General features: G+C 43.3%; 1 protein-coding gene across 1 annotated transcript in view; it reads right to left on the bottom strand.

Moving 5' to 3' along the window:
* Positions 1–23,362, bottom strand: part of LOC309562769 (uncharacterized protein) — a 62,612-nt gene extending 39,250 nt beyond the window's left edge. The window contains exons 1-2 of the mRNA XM_082267069.1: positions 23,161–23,362; positions 17,831–17,929 (exon numbers count right to left, since the gene is read on the bottom strand). Of these exons, the coding sequence (XP_082123195.1) occupies positions 17,831–17,929; positions 23,161–23,344 (283 nt within the window). The 5' untranslated portion in view covers positions 23,345–23,362. The remainder of the gene's footprint in view (positions 1–17,830; positions 17,930–23,160) is intronic.
* Between the last annotated feature and the right edge of the window lie 1,900 nt (positions 23,363–25,262).

Here is a 25,262-nt window from a genome sequence, read left to right on the forward strand (position 1 = left end):
CAATTGGATTTCACATGGACCTGAAAGTAAGCAGTGGAACCTTCCTTCAGTTGTGGCCTCCTTGCACTGATTATGAGCAACATTGATCATTGCAGAGGCAGAATGAAAGCGGCATCCTAGGGCACTGCAACCAGAAGTAAGATGTGGCATTGTGAGGAGCTTAAAGTTAAAGAGTGTTGCAAACTATCCTGGGTTCAGTTTTCCAGCCTGAAATCCACAAACCCCAAACATAGCGCCCAACTTCTACAGACCCAAAGTCTAAAGGAGTATCCCCCCTTTTTTCCTTGCTCCTTTTCCCCTTCTTTCTCACTGTTCTGTTCTGTTCTAGAAACACTATTTAAAAAATGTATAAAACATATGTGGGGTCCTCTTTGTTCCCCATGCAGGCAATTTCAATTGTAACGTCGGCCTTTGTCCTTGGGCAATCATTCTATAAATTTTCCTTGAATGGTTGACAGATATAGGGAAATGCCCCCGTCCAAACATGTACTGGTATTGTTATTGCTTATCGAGGCCATGTATTTCGAAGTCTTTTAGGGCCGGTTCACACTGCCACGACTAAGTCGCCTGACAAGTAGCGCTCCATTCTGTGCAATGGAACCGTTCTAATCAGAGCGACTCAAGTCGCTCCGACTTAGAAAAAGGTTCCTGCACTACTTGGGGGCGAAGTCGGAGCGGCTTGCATTGACTTCTATTAGAGAAGTCGCTTGCAGGCCGCGATAAAGTCGTGCTGCACAGGCAGCTTCAAAGTCGGGGCGACTTTGAGTCGCCCCGGTGTGATCCGACTCTAAATGAGTATTGTTTGTTTTGTCACCAACAAAAATAAAATAATTAAAAAAAGGATCATGGGTAGCTGGGCACTGACATGGGGGACATGTGCCAATATAATTTATTTGTTTAACCGCTTTACCCCCGCTCACATTGCTGCTACTGCGGCAATGTGGCTCGTTCCCGTCCAGCGACGTAGACCTACGTCGCTGGACTCCTCCCCTTGTGGGCGGCGCGCGCGCGCCGCCGGAGGCTCGCTCCCGCTGTTTTCAGTCACAACGGGAGTCGGGCCAGGGGAGGAGCAGGCGGTGATCACTGCCGCTCTTCCCCGATCGTCGGCGAATCGAGTGTGGAAATCCGCCTGCTTGTGTAAACACAAGCGGGCGGATCTCCTAAGTGACAGGCAGGGTCAGATTGCAGGGTTCAGCATAGCTGAACCTGCGATCTGTCCCTGTGTCACTCAGTCACCTCCCCCCACACACGTCAGTAAGCGCCAGACATACAATAACCCCTCCCTCTCCAATAAAATTAACCCCTTCCCTGCCAGTGTCATTTTTACAGTAACAGTGCATATGTATAGCACTGATTACTGTAGTAATGTCACTGGTACCCCCAAAAGTGTCAAAAATGTCAGTCAAGGGTCCGATCTGTCCGCCGCAATGTCGCAGTCCCGCAAAAAAAATCGCAGATCGCCGCCATTACTCGTTAAAAAAAAAACACCAAAAATGACAGAAATCTTTCCCTTAGTTAGTAAACGCAATAACTTTTGCGCAAACCAATCAAAATACGCTTATTGCAATTTTTTTTTACCAAAAATATGTAGCAGAAAACAAATTGGCCAAAAATGATAAAAAATTTTGATTTTTACATTTTTTTGGGGGGGATTTCATATAAAAAAATGTGAAAAATATTGTTATTTTTTCAAAATTTTCGCTCTTTTTTTTGTTTATAGCGCAAAAAGTAAAAATCGCACAGGTATTCAAATACCACCAAAAGAAAGCTGTGTTTGTGGGGAAAAAAAAGACGTAAATTTCGTTTGGGTACAGCGTCGCACGACCGCGCAATTGTCAGTTAAATTCGCACAGTGCCGAATCGCAAAAAGTAGCCTGGACGTAAGACAGCAAAATCCTCCGGTGGTAAAGTGGTTAAAGTGGTAGTAAAATCATGTCAGCTATTTTTATCTACAGGTAAGCTTATAATAAAGCTTACCTGTAGGTAAAATGAATATCTCCTAAACATGCACCGTTTAGGAGATATTCCACGGAGCAGCAGCCGGTAACATCACCGGCGTATGCGCTCCGAAGGACATCTACGGGAACCTAGATTCTGTGGAACCCAACCTGGCCTTCCTGTTTCCAGAGGCGCTGAGAGACTGATAGACCACTGTGAGGTTGACTCATCTATGTTACCACAAGCACAGATCCTGGAATTTCTTTGAGGAAGCCTGTCTTGTCCTGCTGTGAGAAGACTCACCGTCAGAGGCTGACATATGTGTGTTTACACTTTCATACCAGTTATCCCCATGTGTATCATGTGTAGCACCCTCCTAGGTAGGTGCTAGAGAGAGAAAGTATAGTTTTGAATCCTATGTGCTTACCAGAGGGTAAATCTATATTGTTCTCTGCCTACCAGAGAGCAGGACCTGCGTCTGCTCAATGTGCTCTGGTGCACCTCATTCTGTCTGCAGATTGTTTCACACTGGTCCAATAGGGAGGCATGTTGGACAGTGGGAGGAAACCTGACCAATGAGTGCAGAGGCGTTTAAAACAGCCCTGGCTAGGATCCAGAACAGAGGTTTCTTGTTCCTGGGGGAGTAAGACCCAGCCTTTTTGGAGTCCCAGCTCTTGCTTTGTCTAGGGGACCTCTGGCCTAGCTTCCTGAACATCGCAGAGAGCTATACAGCCCTATACATCTGAGACCCCACATCACATCAGAGTCCCTCCTCTAAACAAGAGCCTCCTATCGCATCAGATTACCCCCCGACACATTTCTCCCCCCACATCATAATCTTCCCATCACCACAGAGTTCCCCCATTGTAGTGTCTACAGAGGCTTCAAAGAAAGGAAGGAAAGGAACTAGCAGCCATCTTAAAAGCCTCAGGACAGTTTATTGAATCATCCAACAGACTAATCCAACAGATGTACAGACCCTCTAACGCATTTCACTTGATAGAAAGCCATAGGGTACACTTGGAGGTAGGCACATAGGGGGCCTGAGAGAGAGAGACCAGCCATTATTTAATCCCCTGGGACAGGTAATATGTGATATACTTGTTGACTAGTTATCACCTATCCAATATATTGCTGGAATATATTGGTTTGTCCTTGTCTTCAGGTATGTCTTCAGCGATGTAGGGGTTTTTCTGATTGATAGCATTGGGTTCAGAATTGTTTTTGTAATTTTTATGTAATGGAGGGTGCGGGTGCGCTTGTTTTTAGGTATCTTATGGCGCTTTTCCACTGCATGGAACCGAACGGTTCGGCTCGCTTTTGTGCTTTTCCACTGCTGGTACTGCATGGTACGGTGTAGGAACGGTTCGGTTCGGTACGGTAAGGCGGCGCTTTCCCACTGCATGGAACCGAACGGTACGGCTCTCAAAAACAGTACCACCTCGATTGTGGTTCCAAGAGGTACCATACCGGTACCATATCCCACAATCCTTTGCATGCAGTCACTACTAGCCACTGATTGGTCAGAGAATCGTTGTTATCCCACCCACTTAACTTTAGTACTACTTTAGTGGAAAAGCAAACCATACCGTACCGTACCGAACCGTTCCAACACCGTACCATGCGGTACCAGCAGTGGAAAAGCAACCGGGCCAAGCAGGGCCAAGCAGGGCCGAGTAGAGCCGAGCCGGTACTTGCAGTGGAAAAGTGCCATTAGATAAGTAATAAATCATTGGTATCCTCTAGTAATCTATTCTCAGCCACAGATTTGCCTTCCCTGTAAACATGGCCTCTGTAAGACAAGTGCCTGAACTTTCTTGCAAAGAAACCTTTTTGGTCTTGCATAGAGACAAGCTGGTGTTAAAGTCCAGGACTTCCTTCTTCCCAAAGGTAGCCTTTGCCTGTCACCTTAGCCAGCACATTTTTCCCTTTATCCGGATCCGGTTCTATTGTCTGGATGTGGTTGAGGCTGTGCAAGTTTATCTCTTAGTCACTGTTTCTTTTAGAAAGACTGATTCAGTTTTTGTCATTCCAGATGGGCTTCAGAAGGGTGCTCTAGCTTCTCATTCCATCATATCTATGTGGATCAGACAGAACATCATGCAAGCTTATGGTCTCATGGAAAAGGTTCTTTTCTTTTAAGGCTCTAGCAGAGGCATGTCCAACCTGCGGCCCGAGGGCCATATGTGGCCCAGAGCCACAGGCAATGCGGCCCACAGTGCGGGAAGGGCGCGGCGGCGTTTTATTACTTATATACCGTAACTATAGTATATATTTTATGTGCGGCCCAAGAAAAATTTTCTACACTCAATGTGGCCCAGAGAAGCCAAAAGGTTGGACACCCATGCTCTAGCAGGACTGTGACTACCTCCTGTTTTCAGATTTGTAGGGTTGCCACCTGGTCTTCCGTTGACACGTTTTCGAGGTGGACATTTCTGCCTCATCTGGTGCCAGCCTCATGCATAAGGTCTTTCGGGTGGCTCATTGAGCTGAAGGCAGTACCTGGTTCTTGTTGATACATGATTGACTGATTGTTTTTGAACATCCCAAAGGTTTAAGACTTCCCAGGTCGCTTATGGACCAGAAAGAATATAGTATTTTTGTACTCACCATAAAATTATTTTATTGGAGCCCATTGAGATGCACAGATCCCACCCTTCTGTGCTTATGAACATGTTTTCAATATTGCTTTACAATAAAACTGAGGCATGCTGGTAGTAGAAGCAGTGGTGTATTTTGGTTTTGTGCTGCCCTAGGCAAGACTAAGATTGGGCGCCCCCCCTCCTATGTAAATTTGTCCCACTCCATTTTTAACGGATGTGACACCCTCCAAAATTGAAGGACTACAAGTCCCAGCATGAACCCCTGATATCTCTCGAGGGGGGGTGAGAGGGGGTGGGAGAGAGAGAAGGGTGAGGGAGAGAGAGGGGGTTGGGTGAGGGAGGGAGAGAGAGAGGGGGGTTGAGAGAGAGAGAGAGGGGGAGAGAGAGGCAGGGATGAAAGAGAGGGGGTGAGAGAGAGAGGGGGGAATCAAAGAGTGAGAGAGAGAGGGAGATAATAGAGAGAGGGAGGGTGAGAGAGAGAGGGGGGATGAGAGAGAGATGGGGTGAGAGAGAGAGAGAGAGGGGATGAGAGAGTGGGGGTGAGAGAGAGAGGGGGGATGAGAGAGAGAGGGGGGATGAGAGAGACAGAGAGAGAGAGAGGGGGATGAGAGAGAGATGGGGTGAGAGAGAGTGGGTTGAGAGAGGGGGATGAGAGAGAGAGGGGGGATGAGAGAGAGAGAGAGAGAGAGAGGGGATGAGAGAGTGGGGGTGAGAGAGAGAGAGGGGGGGTGAGAGAGAGAGGGGGGATGAGAGAGAGGGATGAGAGAGAGGAGGGGTGAGAGAGAGGAGGGGTGAGAGAGAGGGGGTGAGAGAGGCGGCTCTAGCAACCAGTGGCCAATAGAGTCTCAGGTGGAGGGGGGCAGCTTTTTTGCTGCCCCCTTGCAAAGTGCCGCCCTAGGCCTGGGCCTTGTTGGCCTAGGCCAAAATACACAGACTTGTATAAAGTACTCGAAATTTCTACTTGAGTGAAAGTACAAGTGCTCGATCAAAAAATTACTTGAGTAGAAGTGGAAGTGCTCGCAGAAAAAGTTACTTAAGTAGAAGTACTAAAGTATTCAACATTTTTTTTACTTAAGTATTGCAAGTAGTTTTTTCAAAAAATTTGCTACTTAAGTACTAAAAGTAAAAAGTACCAGTAGTTTTGAAAAAAAAATTCTACTCAAGTACTGAAAGTAGAAGTACAAGTACTGTGTTATGTAGTTATTAAAGAAATAAGTCAAAAGTTTGAACATCATATTGTTTTTATTATTTCAAATGATTTATTCAAATGATTAACCTGTGTTTGTTAGTAGTTTCTTGATGCACTTTAAGCGCTGTAGCACCATTTATTTGTTTGTTTCATATTTTCTTTTTATTGGAAAGATTTGGTATAGCAGCTTTTATTATACACAGCCTTTATTTTTGTATGCGCTGATTTACAAATGACATTATACACTTTTTTTTGAGCGTTATGCAACCTGCCATCTACTGTTCTGGCAGTGGCAATTTTTTTAAAAGTAACGAGTAACTATGCAGCACAAAAAAAAAATACTTGAGTAGAAGTATCGAAATCATCGAAAAAATGTAGTGAAGTAAAAGTAGAAGTAGGAGAAAAAAATTCTACTCTAGGAAAGTACAGATACCGCATTTCGGTACTTAAGTACAGTACTTAAGTAGTTCTACTTCGTTACTATACATCTCTGAAAATACAGCACTGAGTAGAAGGGGTTGTACCCTGGGTTAACCTACTGTATCGTTGCCAGTGTTCAATCCTCCAGCAGTCAACAGTGTAACCTAATGGTTTAAAACTCTACTCTCTCAGCAGGGAGTGCTTCTGTCTTACCATAGAGAGCTGCTGTCTTACCAGAGAGTTCTGCTATGTTGACAGTGAGTGTCTTTACAGAGAACACTGCTGTCTTTAATAAACCAAAAAAAATTTAGGAAGACCTCCTCGACTTTTTAGGAACCCTCTGTTTTACCAGAAAGTGCTGTCGTCTCATTGGATAGTGCTGCTATGTTATCAGAGAGTGCTGCGATCTCATTGCAATGTTCTGCTGTTTCACCAGACAGTGCTGCTGTCTCATAGGACAGTACTGCTGTCCCAACAAAGAGTGCTTCTGTCTCACCAGAGAGTGCTGCTGCCCCAACAGAGTGCTGCTGTCTCATTTGACAGTGTTGCTCTGTTATCATAATGTTGCTGTTACCAGAGTGTTAGCAGGAGCTACATCACCAGAATACCAAATAAACAGCCAGGGGTCAACATTTCACATCCAAGAGGAATCATCAGTTGTGAATTATAATTTACCACCTAAAGACCAAGGCTATTCTGACACTTTTTGTTTTCATGTAAAATCAGTATTTTTTTTTTGCTAGAAAGTTACTAATGCCTCGTATACACGCAACGATTATTGGCCGACCGATCGGCCATCTTTTGTCCAGTGTTGTTGTGTTGGTTGGAATGTGCCTAGACTGCACACAAATTTTCTCGGCCAACAAAAATCAACTTGAGAAGTGATGTCATGTTCTGGTTTACTTTCCGTGTGTTTTTTTCTTCTCTGAGCATGCCCAGTCTTGCTCATCAGATTTTTGTCTGCCGAAATCTGTACTGACTGACCGAAAATCGGCCGTTGTGTTGACGGGCAAAAAAAATTTTATAGCATGCACACCAGATTTTATTCGGCCGAGTCAGTTGTCGAAAGCATCATACTAACAAGCCGAAAATCGGCCGATCGGACGTTGGCCGAATATTCACGGCCAACTATCGATGCGTGTGTACGGGGCATTAGACCCCCCAAAAATTATATTTTTTTTTTAGCAGAGGCCCTAGAAAACAAAATGGTGGTGGTTGCAATTTTTTTATGTCACATGGTATTTACGCAGCATTTTTTTAACACATTTTATTGGGAGATAATACACTTTAATGAATATTAATGCAAAAAACACAATATATAATCCAATTTTTTGATAACAAAAAAAAAAGATGATTTTACTCCAAGTAAATAGATACTTAACATGTCACGCTTTAAAATTGGGCATGCTCGTGGAATGGCGACAAACTATGATACCTAAAAAGCTCCACAGCCGATGCTTTAAAAATGCTCAAGGTTACCACCAGTTTATAGTTACAAAGGAGGTCTAGCACTAGAATTATTGCTCTCCTTATAATGTTTACGGCAATACTTCACATGTGTGGTGCAAACACCATTTACATATGCACGTGAGCACGGGGGGGGGGGGGGGGTTGGGGGGGTACAGGGAAGCTGTAAAAAATGTTTTCTTGTATTTTAAGTGTCCATTCACACTAGTACGACTTGTCAGGCGACTTGGTCAGCCTGACAAGTCACGCACCGTCGCGTCCCATAGTGTAGTACAGGAACGGTTCTAATAGGAGCGACACAAGTCGCTCCGACTTAGAAAAAGGGTCCTGTACTACTTCGGGGCGACCTGGAGCGACTTGCATAGACATTCATTTTATGAAGTCCGTGCAAGTCGTGCCGAAGTCGAATGTAAACATCCCTTGTGACAGCAATAGGCAGTGACAGGTACTCTTTATAGAGAGATCTGGGGTCTATAAGACCCCAGATGTCTCCTCTGCCCTTCAAAGCATCTGATCACCCCAAGATCGGTGTGATCAGGTGATTTTGCTATTTAAAAATGGCGTTGTTTACATCCGGGGAAACCGGAAGTGATGAAAAATACTTGTCACTTCCGGCCTCCTAGACCGTAGAGGTGATTGGAGACAATCTGGTTTTCGGTCATCTGTGTTGTAAGCTGGCTGCCAGCTGCAGCCATAGCCCTGGTATAACCACTTTTTGAGGTACAGTACGTGATTTGGTGGCAAGTGGTTAATTACCATTTTATTAGTATTGGTGTTTAAATGTATATTTTTCACAAAAATATTTTAAAAATGTCAAAGAAAAGTGAATAGCAAATTTGACTTTGCAATATTCTTCGATAAGATGGCTAACTTTGAAGTAAACCATAAAAATATGTAATTTGAACCCCTTACCAACCAATTTGGATATTCTTTGCTCTAAGGCTGGGTTCACACCAGTTAGGAGACTGTGACTGGCTCTCAATGGAGCCAGTTCATAGCCCTGGGACGACTGTGGAGCGGTTTACCGAAGAGTCTCTAAAGTCTTCTGGTCCGTTTCAGGTCCGAATCCAGCCCAAACTTTGGGCCTGATTGGTCCCTGAAACGGAGAACAGGGACGCACCAGACCCCTGCTGTGAGCCACGTCCATTCTAAGTGTGAATCTAGCCTTAAACTCACAGCCCATCCTTCCTCCTGAGGCGGGAGGTTCCATACCTAGCTTGATATGGTTGGCAAAAAATGGTGGACAAGCCTTATGTTGAATACATGACAAGCAGCCTTATGGGAACTCATACCATAGATACCCAACATGGAAAAATACCGTGACAGTGATAAAATTCCACAAATCTGAAATATTTTTTAAAAACAGATAGCTATGCTTTAGGTATGATGCAAAGGACAGTTTGTATTTTATAACCAAGAAAAGTCTTGCCGTCATAAGGAATACATAAGTAAACATCCCTTGTGTCTACATTTTCTTGGTTAAAATTTTTATTTTGAATGATTAAATTAGGATTTTACATTACGAAGAATGTGGTTAATTTGGGTTAATTCCAATGTAATTTAGGTCATTTCCATTTCCACTTCTATATCTTTCTACAAAAACTTCTATTCTTTGTCTATCATTGGGTTCCTAGCAGTGCCAGTTGAAGTTGTAGATGACCTGAATGGATGGATGGTAGAAACTGTCTTCTCTTTGTATCCCATTTATACGCAGAAATGTGAGATTGTCATACTGATTGTGAGCGATACGTAATGCTTGATTGTCTGCAAAATTTCGAAGGGAAAGCCATTGCAATTCGACCAATCACCATCGGAAGCGTAGATATCGCCACCACATCTATTTATCCTTTCCACCATTTTTTCTTTTCCACTAAAACAGGAGAAAAGTACAAGAGCAATTTATTATTCTATCAAACTTTATCCATAACCATCATTTTTTAAACAGAATATACAGAAAGGGAGTAACGCCGGCTGTCCTTTATTATGCAAAACCAGCTGGACTTGTTCTGCAATGTTAAAGATGTTTCTCTACTTTTCCAGGTTGCTCTCTTGGCATTTATTAGGTAGTAAACCATTTAGCATTCGAAAAAACTCCAGTTCACTGTGACTAAAGCCCCGTACACACAAGAAGAAATTTGGCCAGGAAATTTCGTCCGACGACCGATCTGCCAATTTTCGGCTTGTTAGTATGGTGCCTCCGACAACCAACTCCGACTTTTCGGCCGAAAAAATTCTGGTGTGCAGACTATAACATTTTTGTCGTACGTCAACCTACGTCCGATTTTCGTATCATTAGTACAGATTTCGACGGGGAAAAATCTTATGAGCAAGACTAGGCATGCTCAGAGATGAAAGAACACATAGAAAGCAATCCAACACATGACATCACTTCTAAAATAGAATTCTGTCATACGGGAAAATTAGTGTGCAGTCTAGAGCACATTCCAACCAACAGACACGCACTCTGGACAAAAGACGGACGACCGGTCGGCGGAAATTCGTTGCGTGTGTACGAGGCTTAACTAATTGCCATGCTGAGAAGTGGAAAAGTGAGAACCTTCACAGAGATGCAGTATATCATTTGTATTGTGGTTTGGGTTGGGTAGGGTTGGTCTATAACCACTTAGGCCCAAGAAAGTTTTTTTCATGGCCAGGCCATTTTTTGCTATTCAGCACTGCGCTACGGTAACTGGTAATTGCGCGGTCATGCAACACTGTACCCAAACTAAATGTATATCATTTTTTTCATACAAATAGAGCTTTCCTTTGGTGGTATTTGATCACCGCTGTTTTTTTATTATATCAAAAGAAAAGTTTGAAAAAAAAAAAAAAAAAACATTATTTTCAAATTTCTGCTATAAAACATATCCAATAAAAAAAATATAAAAAAATCAAATTTTTTCATAAATTTAGGTCAAAATGTATTCTGCTACATGTCTTTAGTTAAAACAAATCCCAGAAAGTATATATTAATTGGTTTGCATGAAAGTTATAGCGTCTACAAACTATGGTGTATACAGTATCTCTCAAAAGTGAGTACACCCCTTACATTTTTGTAAATATTTTATTATATGTTTTCACGTGACAACACAAGCAGAGCTTGATCCCTCCCTGCGGAGACTGGGCCGCAGGGCAGTATTCCAACATGATAAAGACCCCAAACACACCTCCAAGATGACAACTGCCTTGCTAAAGAAGCGCAGGGTAAAAGTGATGGACTGGCCAAGCATGTCTCCGGACCTAAACCCTAGGTCTGAGCGTCTGTGGGGCATCCTCAGAGGGTGGAGGAGCGCAAGGTCCCTAACATCCACCAGATCTGTGATGTCATCATGGAGGAGGGGAAGAGGACTCCAGTGGTAACCTGTGAAGCTCTGGTGAACTCCATGCCCAAGAGGGATAAGGCAGTGCTGGAAAATAATGGTGGCCACGCAAAATATTGACACTTTGGGTCCAATTTGGACATTTTCAGTTAGGGGTGTACTCACTTTTGTTGCTAGCGGTTTAGAGATTAATGGCTGTGTGTTTAATTATTTTGAGGGGACAGCAAATTTACACTGTTATACAAGCTGTACACTCACTACTTTACATCGTAGCAAAGTATCATTTCTTCAGTGTTGTCACATGTAAAGATAGAATAAAATATTTACAAAAATGTGAGGGGTGTACTCACTTTTGTGAGATACTGTATATCTTGGAATTTATATATATATATATATATATATATATATATATATATATATATTTATACTAGTAATGGCGGTGACTTACTTATAGTGGGACTGTGATAGTGCAGCAGGAAACCTGACACTAACTGACACTGGTTGGGAACTGACTAACTGACACCGGTTGGGAACTGACTAACTGACACTGGTTGGGAACCGACTAACTGACACTGAAATCACCAGTGACACTAATACAGTGATCAGTGATAATACTATACACTGTCACTGTACTAATGACACTGCCTGGGAAGGGGTTGACATCTCGGGGGAATCAAGGGGTTAAGTCTGTACCTATTAAGTGTTAATGTGTGTAATATGTGCTGCTTTTTACTAAAAATCGTTTTATTCCTTCTCTCTGCTTTGCAGGGAGAAGAAAAAAATAGATCATTCTGTCTGTACAGAGCCTTGTGTTGATTATCAACACAGGGCTCAGGGCTGTGATTGGACACAGCTGATCAGCAGGTCCTGGGCATGAATCATTGGCTGGGACCTGCTGACAAAATCATTGGGCGCGCCCTGTTCCCAGAATAGGCCTGCCCCTGTAGGAGCCGCTCGTCTCCAGTACAATCCATGCGGGCGGTTCTGGAGAGGTTTTACATAACTTATAAGCATTATATTTTAAATTACTTTTTAAAATTTTTTGTTTTTTAGTTTTATACTTACACTAGTCGTCATACATGCTCAACAACAAAAACATTCCTACATGCCACATGAGCAACCTAAATGCTTTATACAGAAGTTTTAAAACACATTCCAATGTAAATTGTCCTAACCTTTGGCTAGTCTGGATTGGAGATCTTTCACTTGTTGATCCAAGCTACCAATTTGATTTCTGAGAGGTTCAATTGCTGAGAAAAGAGGAAATGATACATGGTAAGTCTTCATGGCAAAAGTAATTTTTTTTGCGCCTATAAGCATGCTGATGCGCCTAACATGCAAGTGGTTTATCCTTCTTGGATCTGCTTTATAAGATTCAAAAGTCAAGTTTGACCTGGAGTACAAGAAAGCGGTATATTGGTGTAAATTTTTCCAAAAGCATAATTAAAAGAAATAATGCAACACTGCCTATGTATAAAGTGTTGTAGCTATGCCCTCATGGTAGGCCTAGTGTCCCACATGGGTAACACAACTATAACAGGGCTTCACAAAGCACATCTATGTCAGAGAATTGTTTAGACCGCATTCACATTGATCCGACTTGGACCGCGACTTGTCAGCCTGACAAGTCGCGGTCCGTCACGCTCCCATTGTGTAGTACAGGAGCCGTTCTAATAGGAGCGACGCAAGACGCTCCGACTTAGAAAAGGGTCCTGTACTACTTCGGGGCGACCTGGAGGCGACTTGCATAGACATTCATTTTATGAAGTCCGTGCAGGTCGCGCCGAAGTCGCGCTGCACGCGACTTCACAGGTCGCCCCCTAAGTCGGAGCGACGTAGTGTGAACCGGCACTTAGGGTAAAGGATGACATATTTGGGGAATGCTCTATCAAGACGGATTTAAACATTTGGAAAGCAATAAAGTGTTTCTGTCAGTTAGATCGACCATAATCACACGTCAATGGCTTACCTTAATGACAATTAGTAAAGTCCTTCAGCAAGAATGGACCAGAATGTGTCTACTGTACAAAAATTCAAGATGTAGCACTGCTTCATGACACATCCAATGCAAATATGTTTTTAGTGCTTTGGAAGCTCATAGAACTTGACAAAATGTATCTTTTATTACTTAAGAAGCAAATTAATACCCAAATTTCATAGAACATAAATGGCTTGTGAGGCAAAAGAGAGGAAAATTTGATTTCTTACCAAAAGCTTGACTGTCTCCTCTCTCCCCTTTAGGTCCTGGAGGTCCCTGTGGTCCCTGTGGTCCAGGTGGCCCAGGAATGCCTTGTGGTCCATTTGCTCCTGGTGGTCCTGGTTGGTCAAATCAATATATTTATAATATATTCTTCTAAAAGAACATACACTTTTTATCTGTAACTTAAACCCAAAATGCTCATGAATTGCTGACATTTTTTATAGCATACTACTATCTGCTAATGGTAAATCATCATTTTTAAAAGCAACTCCTTGGTGCTCTATTATTCAAAGTAGTTTAGGAAATTATTCTTTAAACATCTACCACAGCTTATCTTCTGTGGTCTGATTCTACAATAGAGCTTCCATTGGATCTGCCCTGGGCACTGGTGGCTCCAGCAGGTCCATTGCTAATAAACCAGCATTGGGTTGGAAGAGGGCCCTGGGGTCTGGGTTTCCCTCAAGGTGTCCCTCTTACAGGTGAATTCATTGGAGCCCTGGGGAGCCCCATGCTGGAGGACTCCATTGGGCTTCGGGTGTCATCTGAGCCAGAAAATAGTTCTCTCCTGCTTCAGGCCTTACACTAATAGACCCTGCTTTGCTCTGAAGGCACAAGCTTAATTTCCAGGAGAGGCCCCATATAGAGGTTAGGGGAAGGTAGAGTCCATACCAGGAATGTCTTTCAACAGTTTACTGGATCAATAGAAGCAGAGATATTTACTTACTTCAGCCATCCTTTTAAGGTGGCAGCACTCAGCTTAAGTGGCAAAAAGTTCAGCATAGCTCAGAGAAGTGGCATGAAAAAAAGAGATGAAAGACCCATTATTTACAGAAGGGGTGTTCTTGAGTCCAGCATCCCATGATAGAGGGGATGTAAGTAGTCCCCAAAATTCAGAAAGTCTGTTCACTAAACTTCCCCCTAAGGGAAAGCTAAATGAATAAGGCCCAACTGCCAACACTTTGATCTGGTTTAGTATACCCAAAAAGAAAACCTGTAATCACTGTCCTTGTGGAAACAAACTCAGGAAACTCTCTGGCTTCCTAATGTGTCCTTACCTAGGGTACCCCTTTCCTACCAGGGGCAGGGATGGCATTTGACCCTACTGACTGCTAAATCTTCCCTGACTTCTGACTATGGGGACAAAAAGGAAATTACGAAAGGTCACTACTGTGCCCTACCCAACATTTTGACAGGCTATCCTTGACCTGCTATGGTGAATGACAGTGCTTATCTGCAGTGGCGCCTCCTCCCAAAGTAGAGCGCTGTCATATATATTCATCTCCATATCGGTTTTACAGCTGTGGGAGGAAGGGGGAAGTTGTCGACAATGCTAGTTCAAGAACCACAACACAAATCAGAACAGGACAATCAAAACAAGGCATTTGGTTCCCTGGGAGGTCAAAGACAATTTTAGATTCATGGTGAAACTTTTTATTTAATTTAAAGTCATAAAAAGTATTCATGAAAGCACTGAGTGTCCACTTTGGTGGACAAAGTTCCCGCTTATCTATTCCCCTATTTTCTCCTCTTGCTCCAGTTGGTATGACAATTCCTTGTACTCCAGAAGGGAATAATCAGTCACGAAAGAGTAAAAGCTGAATATTAATCTGCTCATTATTATTATTATTTCAGGTACTTATATAGCGCTGTCAATTTACGCAGCACTTTACATATACATTGTACATTCACATCAGTCCCTGCCCTCAAGGAGCTTACAATCTAAGGTCCCTAACTCACATTCCATACATACATAGTAGGGCCATTTTTTTTTTTTTTTTATACATGATCCAATTAACCTACCAGCATGTCTTTGGAGTGTGGGAGGAAACCGGAGTACCCGGAGGAAACCCACGCAGGCACAGGGAGAACATGCAAACTCCAGGCAGGTAGTGTCGTGGTTGGGATTCGAACCAGCGACCCTCTTGCTGCTAGGTGAAAGTGCTAACCACTACACCACTGTGCTGCCCATATTTTGCCTTCTTAGTCAACATGCTCACGACATTTTTAAGTAGAAACCTTTATATTTTCATTACATATCTAATTTTAGACCCAGTGATGTCATCACTGGGTCTCTGTGCTTCTTTATTCCTTAAGCCAGGAAATGATAAAGGCCTTATCTAGCTTGCTGCAGCTTTTAATACACATCAAGAGAAGCTCACAATCCAGCAAAATCAGAATAAGCAATTTCAGTACAGAAAAGGAGCCTGTACAACTGTGTAATATTAAACGTAAGGCTGGAGTTCAGCTTTAAATGCTTTGCTGAAAAAGCGTAAAAATTTGCACACACGTGTGAGTCAGATTCGCCGGTCCGCCTCCCATTAAATTGAGTTTTAGTCTGACAAAGAAAGTCTGAAAGCAAACAGCTCCTGCTGGACTCTCTCTTTAAAACACCCATAGTGGTTTGTGTCACCAGTGTCATAAGGAAACCCTGTATTGAATGTTTAGTTGTATATCAAAGATTTTATGATATTATATACAGTGTAGTGAAAAAGCAGATATAAAACAGTAGTACTAGATATTGTAAAACTAACAGAAAAATTTAAATTACATTGACCAAAACAATTATACTGTAGATTCCTAATGAATTTCCTGACACTATACAGTGGGTACGGAAAGTATTCAGACCCCCTTAAATTTTTCACACTTTGTTATATTGCAGCCATTTGCTAAAATCATTTAGGTTCATTCTTCTTCCTCATGAATGTACACATAGCACCCCATACTGACAGAAAAACACAGAATTGTTGACATTGTTGCAGATTTATTAAAAAAGAAAAACTGAAATATCACATGGTCCTAAGTATTCAGACCCTTTGCTCAGTATTTAGTAGAAGCCCCCTTTTGATCTAATACAGCCAGGAGTCTTTTTGGGAAAGATGCAACAAGTCTTTCACACCTGGATTTGGGGATCCTCTGCCATTCCTCCTTGCAGATCCTCTCCAGTTCTGTCAGGTTGGATGGTAAACGTTGGTGGACAGCCATTTTTAGGTCTCTCCAGAGATGCTCAATTGGCTTTAAGTCAGGGCTCTGGCTGGGCCATTCAAGAACAGTCACGGAGTTGTTGTGAAGCCACTCCTTCGTTATTTTAGCTGTTTGCTTAGGGTCATTGTCTTGTTGGAAGGTAAACCTTCGGCCCAGTCTGAGGTCCAGAGCACTCTGGAGAAGGTTTTTGTCCAGGATATCCCTGTACTTGGCCGCATTCATCTTTCCCTCGATTGCAACCAGTCGTCCTGTCCCTGCAGCTGAAAAACACCCCCACAGCATGATGCTGCCACCACCATGCTTCACTGTTGGGACTGTATTGGACAGGTGATGAGCAGTGCCTGGTTTTCTCCACACATACCGCTTAGAATTAAGGCCAAAAAGTTCTATTTTGGTCTCATCAGACCAGAGAATCTTATTTCTCACCATCTTGGAGTCCTTCAGGTGTTTTTTAGCAAACTCAATGCGGCTTTCATGTGTCTTACACTGAGAAGAGGCTTCTGTCGGGCCACTCTGCCATAAAGCCCCGACTGGTGGAGGGCTGCAGTGATGGTTGACTTTCTACAACTTTCTCCCATCTCCTGACTGCATCTCTAGAGCTCAGCCACAGTGATCTTTGGGTTCTTCTTTACCTCTCTCACCAAGGCTCTTCTCCCCCGATAGCTCAGTTTGGCCGGACGGCCAGCTCTAGAAAGGGTTCTGATAGTCCCAAACGTCTTCCATTTGAGGATTATGGAGGCCACTGTGCTCTTAGGAACCTTAAGTGCAGCAGAAATCTTTTTGCAACCTTGGCCAGATTTGTGCCTTGCCACAATTCTGTCTCTGAGCTCTTCAGGCAGTTCCTTTGACCTCATGATTCTCATTTGCTCTGACATGCATTGTGATCTGGAAGGTCTTATATAGACAGGTGTGTGGCTTTCCTAATCAAGTCCAATCAGTATAATCAAACACAGCTGGACTCAAATGAAGGTGTAGAACCATCTCAAGGATGATCAGAAGAAATGGAAAGCACCTGAGTTAAATATATGAGTGTCACAGCAAAGGGTCTGAATACTTAGGACCATGTGATATTTCAGTTTTTCTTTTTTAATAAATCTGCAACAATGTCAACAATTCTGTGTTTTTCTGTCAGTATGGGATGCTATGTGTACATTCATGAGGAAGAAGAATGAACTTAAATGATTTTAGCAAATGGCTGCAATATAACAAAGAGTGAAAAATTTAAGGGGGTCTGAATACTTTCCGTACCCACTGTAGTTATTGTAAAAAGCTTAGATCAATGCCGAACCTGTGTACATACTTATAAGGTTCCTAACACAAGTTCCTGAATCTAACTTTTATATTTGTCTTCTCTAATTCGCTATACAGCATGGCACCCCAGAGAGCTTCTATCGCTTGTACAGCGCTGCCAGTCTAAAGATGTTAACCTACTTGTAGGTGGAAAGACTCCAGGGGTGATCATTTTAATGATGATCAATGATTAACATTACACATGACTATTGGGTATCCCCCAAAATACATACTAAACTTCAGGCTTAAATAAAGATGGAGATGTCTCACTGGTTTGAGTCCAGTAGTGGCAAATATTTCACAAATTTCTCCTGTCTTCAAAGCTTACCAGTGAAGGCTTCTTTACCTCTCCTAGCATGGTGATAATCCCTGATTTGGCAGGAAAGTGATGACCCTTGTTTTTCTACAGTTCAAAGTTTACCTGAATCTCCTCTGTCTCCTCTTTCTCCCTGTGGTCCTGGGGGTCCCTGCTCTCCTTTTGGTCCAGTGTCTCCAGTATTCCCTGGTGGTCCAGGCAGACCTAGTCATGGAATACACACGTAGTTACATAGATACATAATACAAGTTTGATCAGATGCTTTCACAAGCCAGTAATGGTTTGTTTACATTCTGGCAAAACCGGAAGTGACAAAATCCTTGTCTCCTCCATAATACTTAAATCATATAGATCAGGGATCTCCAAACTGCGGCCCTCCAGCTGTTGGGGAACTACATGTCCCATGAGGCATTATAAAACTCTGTCATTCACAGACATGGCTAGGCATGATGGGAATTGTAGTTCCTGAGCAACTGGAGGGCCATAGTTTGGAGACCCCTGATATAGATGATCAGGGATGTTCCGGTAACTGAAGAGGGGAAGAACTCCTCCCACAGTCTAGTGGCTAGGTTTGCCTTTACATAAAAAAATCATTGTTAGCTGCAGGCATCATCCCGGTATCACCACTCGAAGTACAGAACATTGTATGACGTCCTACAGAGGGAAAATAGATATACTGTATGCGGCTGATGTCCCTGGAAGCTTGAATCACTGCTACGTCAGTGATCCCCACTTTCTTCTGGGTCCCATGCCGAGTGTTCGGCCTGATATATTGTGAACACAGGAGGTTGGCCATTCAGCAAGTGGAGATCTCCAGCTTCCAGGGGCATCGGCCAGGTATGGTTTATACATAGTATGATATGGGGGATGTTTGGCTCAGTGGTAAATGTGTTTTAGTGAGTCCACGCCAGTTCGAACTGTAGTTAGGGGCCTGCCGGCCTACTTTTATTAAACAGATTGAAGGCAAAATTCACACAACAGTTGCCCACGTAGGGGATTTTCACTATCAAAACAGGTAACAAAAATGTCAAGCCAACTGGTTTTCTCTTCAGCAGCTCTACTGCTTTTGTTAGGATCCTTCTGACCCAGCTTTCTGGGCTCTCCTGGCCTTTAGTTACAGCATCTATCTACACAGGGCTTTTTTTCTCGGAAAAATAGGTGCGGGAACTCATTCACGACGCCCCAACCTCCCCCCTTTCAAACTGCAATAAATAGTGGGTATGGTCAAATTTCACTAAAAATGGGAAGGTCTTAAAGGGGCATTAAATACCGGCAGTGCGAGGGAGGGGGGGTTTACACACAGAGTACAGAGTTCTGGGTGCCTTATGTACAGAGTTCAGGGGTGCGCTGCATACAGAGTGCAAAGTTCAGCCTTCTTCCACAGCTGCTTACCACTGCATCCCTATTCACATCTCACTTCCACGCCTCGTCAGCTCTGACCTTTGCATGCAACCCCTTTCCACTGCCCCCCCCCCCCCCAAAAGCTCCACCATCTTCCACATGTCTTACTTTTGTTGCTGTAATAAACTGAAGCACCCAGCCGGTGTTAGTACCTACCTTCACAATGTAGGTGGCTCCACCTCTCTCACTTGCAGGGAGACTATTCAGTGGGTGTGTCAGCATCCGCACTGCACCCCCAGGCACCTGCATCTCCTTTGTCCCCATCCTGCACTCAGTGAGAGAAGCTCAGGGGATCAGATCTGTGGGAGCCATTGGGAGACAACATGTCACTTGTAAATACAAAAGCAGGACGTTTGTGTTTACAAGTGATAGTGGTGAGCAGGGAGCAGAGGACCTGAGCCAGAGGTAGTGGAACTGAGTTTCTCCAAGTTCCAGCTGAAAAAAAAGCCCTGCATCTATGCATGCCCACTCTCTAATGACTTAATATGGGATCTCCTGGCAACCCAGGCTCTGTCACTCTACTGAGACTCAAAGACTCCCCCAGCACCCTAAATTTGCCTAGCTGCCTCAGCTCTCCCAGTTCACTGGACTCGCCCAGCTGTCTTGATTCTTCCAGTCCTGTGGGTAGGGAATCTCTCCAACATGGAGAACTGCCTCCTGAGTAGATCACCTCTCCTAATGAGAGTACACTTGTCTCCTGGATGGAGCACACAACTGTATCCTGATAGGAGCACTGTGCTTTGGCCAGCTTATAACAAGTGTGCACACCTGCACACTCACACAGCCTGCAAGTCTCCAGTAAGACCCGGACACAAGATTGGAGACTTCTTTCCACCCATCTCTCTTCGAAAACCACCAAGCCCCAGACCCTGATTCAGGATTACCAAATCTGGAGAACACTGACAAGCCTGTCTTCTCCAATCAGAAACCATACACTGGAGCCCCTCAAACTGTAACTGTGAGGATCCTGTGTGCCTTTTGCCTATACTTACACTGTGGAAGGGCCTAGCACTGTCACAATTAGAGTTGGGTGAATGCTTTGGCCCGAGCATGAGTTTGGGCCGAACATTGGATGTCCGCTCCGTTTGGGGAACACCTGAATTTGCAGCATAATCTAACCCCCCCCCACCGCTGAACACCCTGCACGCTGCATAGTGCATTCTGCATCCTGATTGAACAAAGCTTCGCCCAATCAGGGCGCAGTAAAATCTGGTTGTTAAGGACTTGACAACCTATGAGTCATCAGCTGTCAATAGGCTTCCCCGCTGACAGATGAATAAAAAAAAAAAAAACCATTTGCAGGTAAAAGAAAATAGTAAAAAAAAATGGCGTTGCCCCCCCCCCCCCAATCCATACCAGACCCTTATACGAGCATGCAGCCTGGCAGGTCAGAAAAAGTGGGGAATGAGCTGGGCCAGAGCCCCATCTGCCCTAAAGGACCCCTCCATGTTGAGGGCATGTGGCCTCATCTTCCCCCTTTCCTGACCTGCCAGGCTGCGACCTTGGATAAGGAAATGGATTTTGGAGGGGACCCCACAGCGTTCTTTTTTTTAAATTTGGCACAAGGTTCTCCTTAAAATTCATACGAGACCTAAATGGGGGTGGGGGGCATGCTATTTCTTTCTTTTTTAAATAGCCAGTTGCCGAAAGTTGCAACCGCAAGTCAATTTAAATGTAGTTTTCTTTTTCTTTAGAAATGTCATTTTTGCTGCAGCATGTTTTATATATGCTGCAGATGTGCCACTTTACAGGCAGACAAGGGGACCCCTCAGACACTATATTTAAAGAAATTTTTCATTTTTATTGTAACACTTTAAGTATCATTAAAATTACTGCTCCTTTAAAAAAAAAAAAAAAATTGCATTAATACATGTCCCCCAGGGCAGTACCTGAACCCTTATACCCCTTTTATAGCTAGTTATTCGCATATAAGGCCTTAAAAATCACTTTTGATTATTCCTGTTCGGCTCCCATAGATTTAAGTAGGGTTCGGGCCTGAACTGTTCGGAAGTTTTGCTGCAAAGCGAACAGGGGGGTTCTGCCCATCTCTAATCACAATAGTTACACTGGTCCAAGTTGGACTAATGTAACTACGGTATATGAAAAAATATACCATGCCTGGAATTTTTCTTTAACAACAGTATTTAAGAAAACTTTTACGGCAATTAATATTGTATAAAATGCATTTGACATTGTTGGTGACAAATGTCACCAAGACCTGAAAGATCTCTCACTATTACAGCACACCTTGCATTCTGCCCACTTATCCTGCCTGGTGATCTTTCCTGGACTTTCAGGACTCTAGGCCGCAAGATAAGTTCCAAAGCCATTGAAATACATTTAAAGCAGAACAATTCCATCGTTCTAATGGGGCCTCTTCGCACTGCAAAGGTAAAATGATCATTTAGTATAGAGGTGCACAGAAATAGTGTAATACTTATCTTACTCCTGGTTCCAACAGGCTTCCTCAATCCATGCTCTTGGTCTCCTGCAGCCTCCTCTCTGAGGCTCTTCAGGCAGAAGTCGCATGCTCGCTCCCACCACATGCAATAAATGCAGAAAATACCCCCTAAGGCAGGGGTCTTCAAACTATGGCCCTCCAGTTGTTCAGGAACTACAATTCCCATTATGCCTAGTCATGTCTGTGAATGTCAGAGTTTTACAATGCCTCATGGGATGTGTAGTTCCACAACAGCTGGAGGGCCGTAGTTTGAGGATCCCTGCCCTAAGGAGTGGGACTTTGTGGGCGACCAGACATCCAAATAATTTCCATGTATTTAGTTGTAGGTAAAAACAATTTTATTTATACAAACAATGTAAAATATAGAGAGACTACATGTCTCTATATAACATGAAAAAGATTAAAAAGTTTTTTTTGTCATGGCTTACAACAAAAGGTCATGCAAGAAAAAAGTGACTGGCAGAATGGCGGACATTCCAGGAAGACTCAACGCGTTTCAGGTGTGAGCACCCTTCTTCAGGGGTCTGTTTGATAAAGACTTATGAATTCCGCAAATGTCACATATATAGACCAAGAAGCCATGTAGTTAAGAACAATATTAAACACCAAGAGGATTTAGAGGTGCCGGGATAAGAGGATGGAAAACTTCATAGAAATAGCTTTATATATGAGGGAGCACTGTCATATGGTATTCGAGCATGCCTCTCAAAGGTCCTTACTGAAAATAGGCTGGTGTCTCTTCAAGAAGGGGATAGAAAGGTCCACAAAGTATTCCTTATATATTTGTCTCAGAGAAACCCAACTTCAATGGGAGTCCAATGGTTTTAGGAAAAGGTCTTTGTAATGTAGACCTATCCTCTCTATTTAGGAGTATCTTGGAACAAACCAAGCAGAAAATTGTACTGGTATGGTATACCAATAAGACTCCCATTCAAGAGGATCCTATACCCTAGAAGTGGACTCGGAAGTAACTGGCATCATCATACAATTCATGGTTAACAACCCAGTTATGTAGGTGATAATGGCAAGGCTCTGCCCACAGACCTGAGCTTCAGAGAGAGGAGGAGAGGCCGTATGGATACTGCAAGAATTATTGTTTTTTAATCCCTATAGATAGGCTTTAAAGAGTTAGAGTGGACATTGTTTTTGTTAAACAGGAGTATAATACAGATCATGAGACCCCATAGCAAAACTATGATTTTCAACTATGATGATCATCCCCCCGGTGACCTCCTTTCTGTTGATTTTGTTTTTTGCAGAACTTCAAATAGCTATCTTGTTGTTTTTTAACTAAGGAGACACTCTTGGATTTGTATCCAGAGGCAGACTGGATATAATAATAATATATAATATATATATTCAAAGGGTTATTTAGTCAAAAACAAAATATTATTATGGAGTATACAGTGGGAAGAGTGGGAACTATCTTTATGCGGAGTCACCAAGACCTGTAAGAAGTCAGGTGATCTTCCAGCCCTTCAGAATTCACCTTGTGGAGGATTTGTTTTGGGCTACAGATCTTTAACTCTATGTACAACTTATTTAATGGTATTAAAATTGTGTTTCCTTATACCTGGTTCACCCTTTTCCCCATTTGCTCCATCTGTCCCATTAATGCCAGGTAGGCCATCCTTCCCGGGAGCTCCACATGTGATGATTGAGTAGGCATTCTCATCTGGATCACGGCATATCTGTGTTCCTGGAGTCACTAATGCAATGTGGAGCAAAAGCACACCAAGAACATTCACAAGGGACATATTCCAAATACAGCTAGTCTGTAGGGGAGAAAGAAACATTTTCTGTAATAGGAACCACAGATAAGTTGTATGTGCAACTGTAGGACATTTAGGACTACTCTAGAACATCTAGGACTACTCTAGGACATCTGAGGTTACTCTAGAACGCATAGGGCTACTCTAGGACATCTAGGGCTACTCTAGAATATATTGGGCTTTTCCAGGACATCTGGGGCCACTCTAGAACATTTAGGGCTACTCTAGAACATCTAGGACTACTCAACGACATCTGGGGCTACTCTAGAACATCTAGGGCTTCTCTAGGACATCTAGGGCTACTCTAGAATATATTGGGCTTTTCCAGGACATCTGGGGCCACTCTAGAACATTTAGGGCTACTCTAGAACATCTAGGACTACACAAGGACATCTGGGGCTACTTTAGAACATCTAGGGCTACTCTAGGACATCTAGGGCTACTCTAGGACACTTAGGGCTCATCTAGAACATATAGAACTACTCCAGGACATTTAGGGCTACTCCAGAACATCTAGGTCTACTCTAAAACATCCAGGACTAATCTAGAACATTTTAGGGCTACTCTTATACATCTAGGGCTACTCTAGGACACCTAGGGCTACTCTAGAATGTCTAGGACTACTCTTGGACATCTAAGGCTACTCTAGGGAATTTAGGGCTACTCTATGACATCTAGGGAAACATATTGCAATAAATACAGCAAGGTATAAAAGTGAAATAAGATGATGATTCCTACAGGCTGCTGAATAGAATAGAATACAACAGAATATAACAGAATAGAATAGAATAGAAAATAATGGAATAGAAAAGAAAATAATAAAATAGAATAAAACAGAATAGAATAGAAAATAAAAACATATAATAGAATAGAAAAGAATAAAATATAATAGCAAAAATTGAATAGATTAGAATAGAATAAAACAAATCTAACTGTCTTTCGAAAATGAAAAAACAAAATTATTAACTTAAAGCGGAGTTCCAGCCATTTACTCACCTGTCCAACGGTCCAGCGATGCGGCCGCCGGAAGCCTCGATCCTCTCCCACGGCGCCGGCATCACTGCTGTGGGCACCCGGCTGTTACAGTTTGCGGCTTCACAGCCGGGTGCCCACTGCGCATGCGCGAGTCGCGCTGCGCGCCGTGATTGGCCGGCAATCTTCTGGGACCTCTGACGTGTCCCAGAAGATTGCAGGGAGGGAGGGGGAGAGGAGAACTTCCGCTCAGGGCGCCGCGGCGCTCCGAGCGGAAGTGGGAGCGGGTACCTGTCAAAACTAGGTACCCGCTCCCCCCCCCAAAAAATGACATGCCAAATGTGGCATGTCGGGGGGTCAGGACTCCCTAAAGCGGAAGTTCCACTTTTGGGTGGAACTCCGCTTTAACAAACAAACCCAAATTAAACAGAGAGAGATGTGCACATCTCTATCCCTGATGCACTATGCTGCAGTATCTTCTCATGAGATTTGGGCTACTCAGCAATGCCAGGGATCAGGCTAGAATGAGGATGACGTCACCCCCTGGATATGTGAGTATGTTGTCTAACTGTTCCCCACCACAATGTTTTAGGGAGGAGGGGCACCTTGAAAAAAATGGATCTTGCCAGGTAGAAGATCTTCTTTACAGTAGGTGACCAAAAGGGAGCAAACAAGAGAAGTTTATTGTTGGGGTTTATATACACTTTGATGTATATAAAGTTTATGAACCCCTATACAGCTGAGCTGATATGATAACAGCTAGTATTGTGTATCACCAGAGGAATAGTCTTTGAGATGAAGAGCTGGGGGCTCCTTTAATGGGTTGCCTATAGGGCCTCACCACACATATCCATGACCTTGATCTTTGTGTAAGCTCCAACCAGATCAACTTGGAGCTGGCAAACTACACATTGACTTTAAGCCAATTTCA

This window comes from Pelophylax lessonae (assembly GCF_965119305.1).
Source record: "Pelophylax lessonae genome assembly, chromosome: 9".
Lineage (NCBI taxonomy): Eukaryota > Metazoa > Chordata > Amphibia > Anura > Ranidae > Pelophylax > Pelophylax lessonae.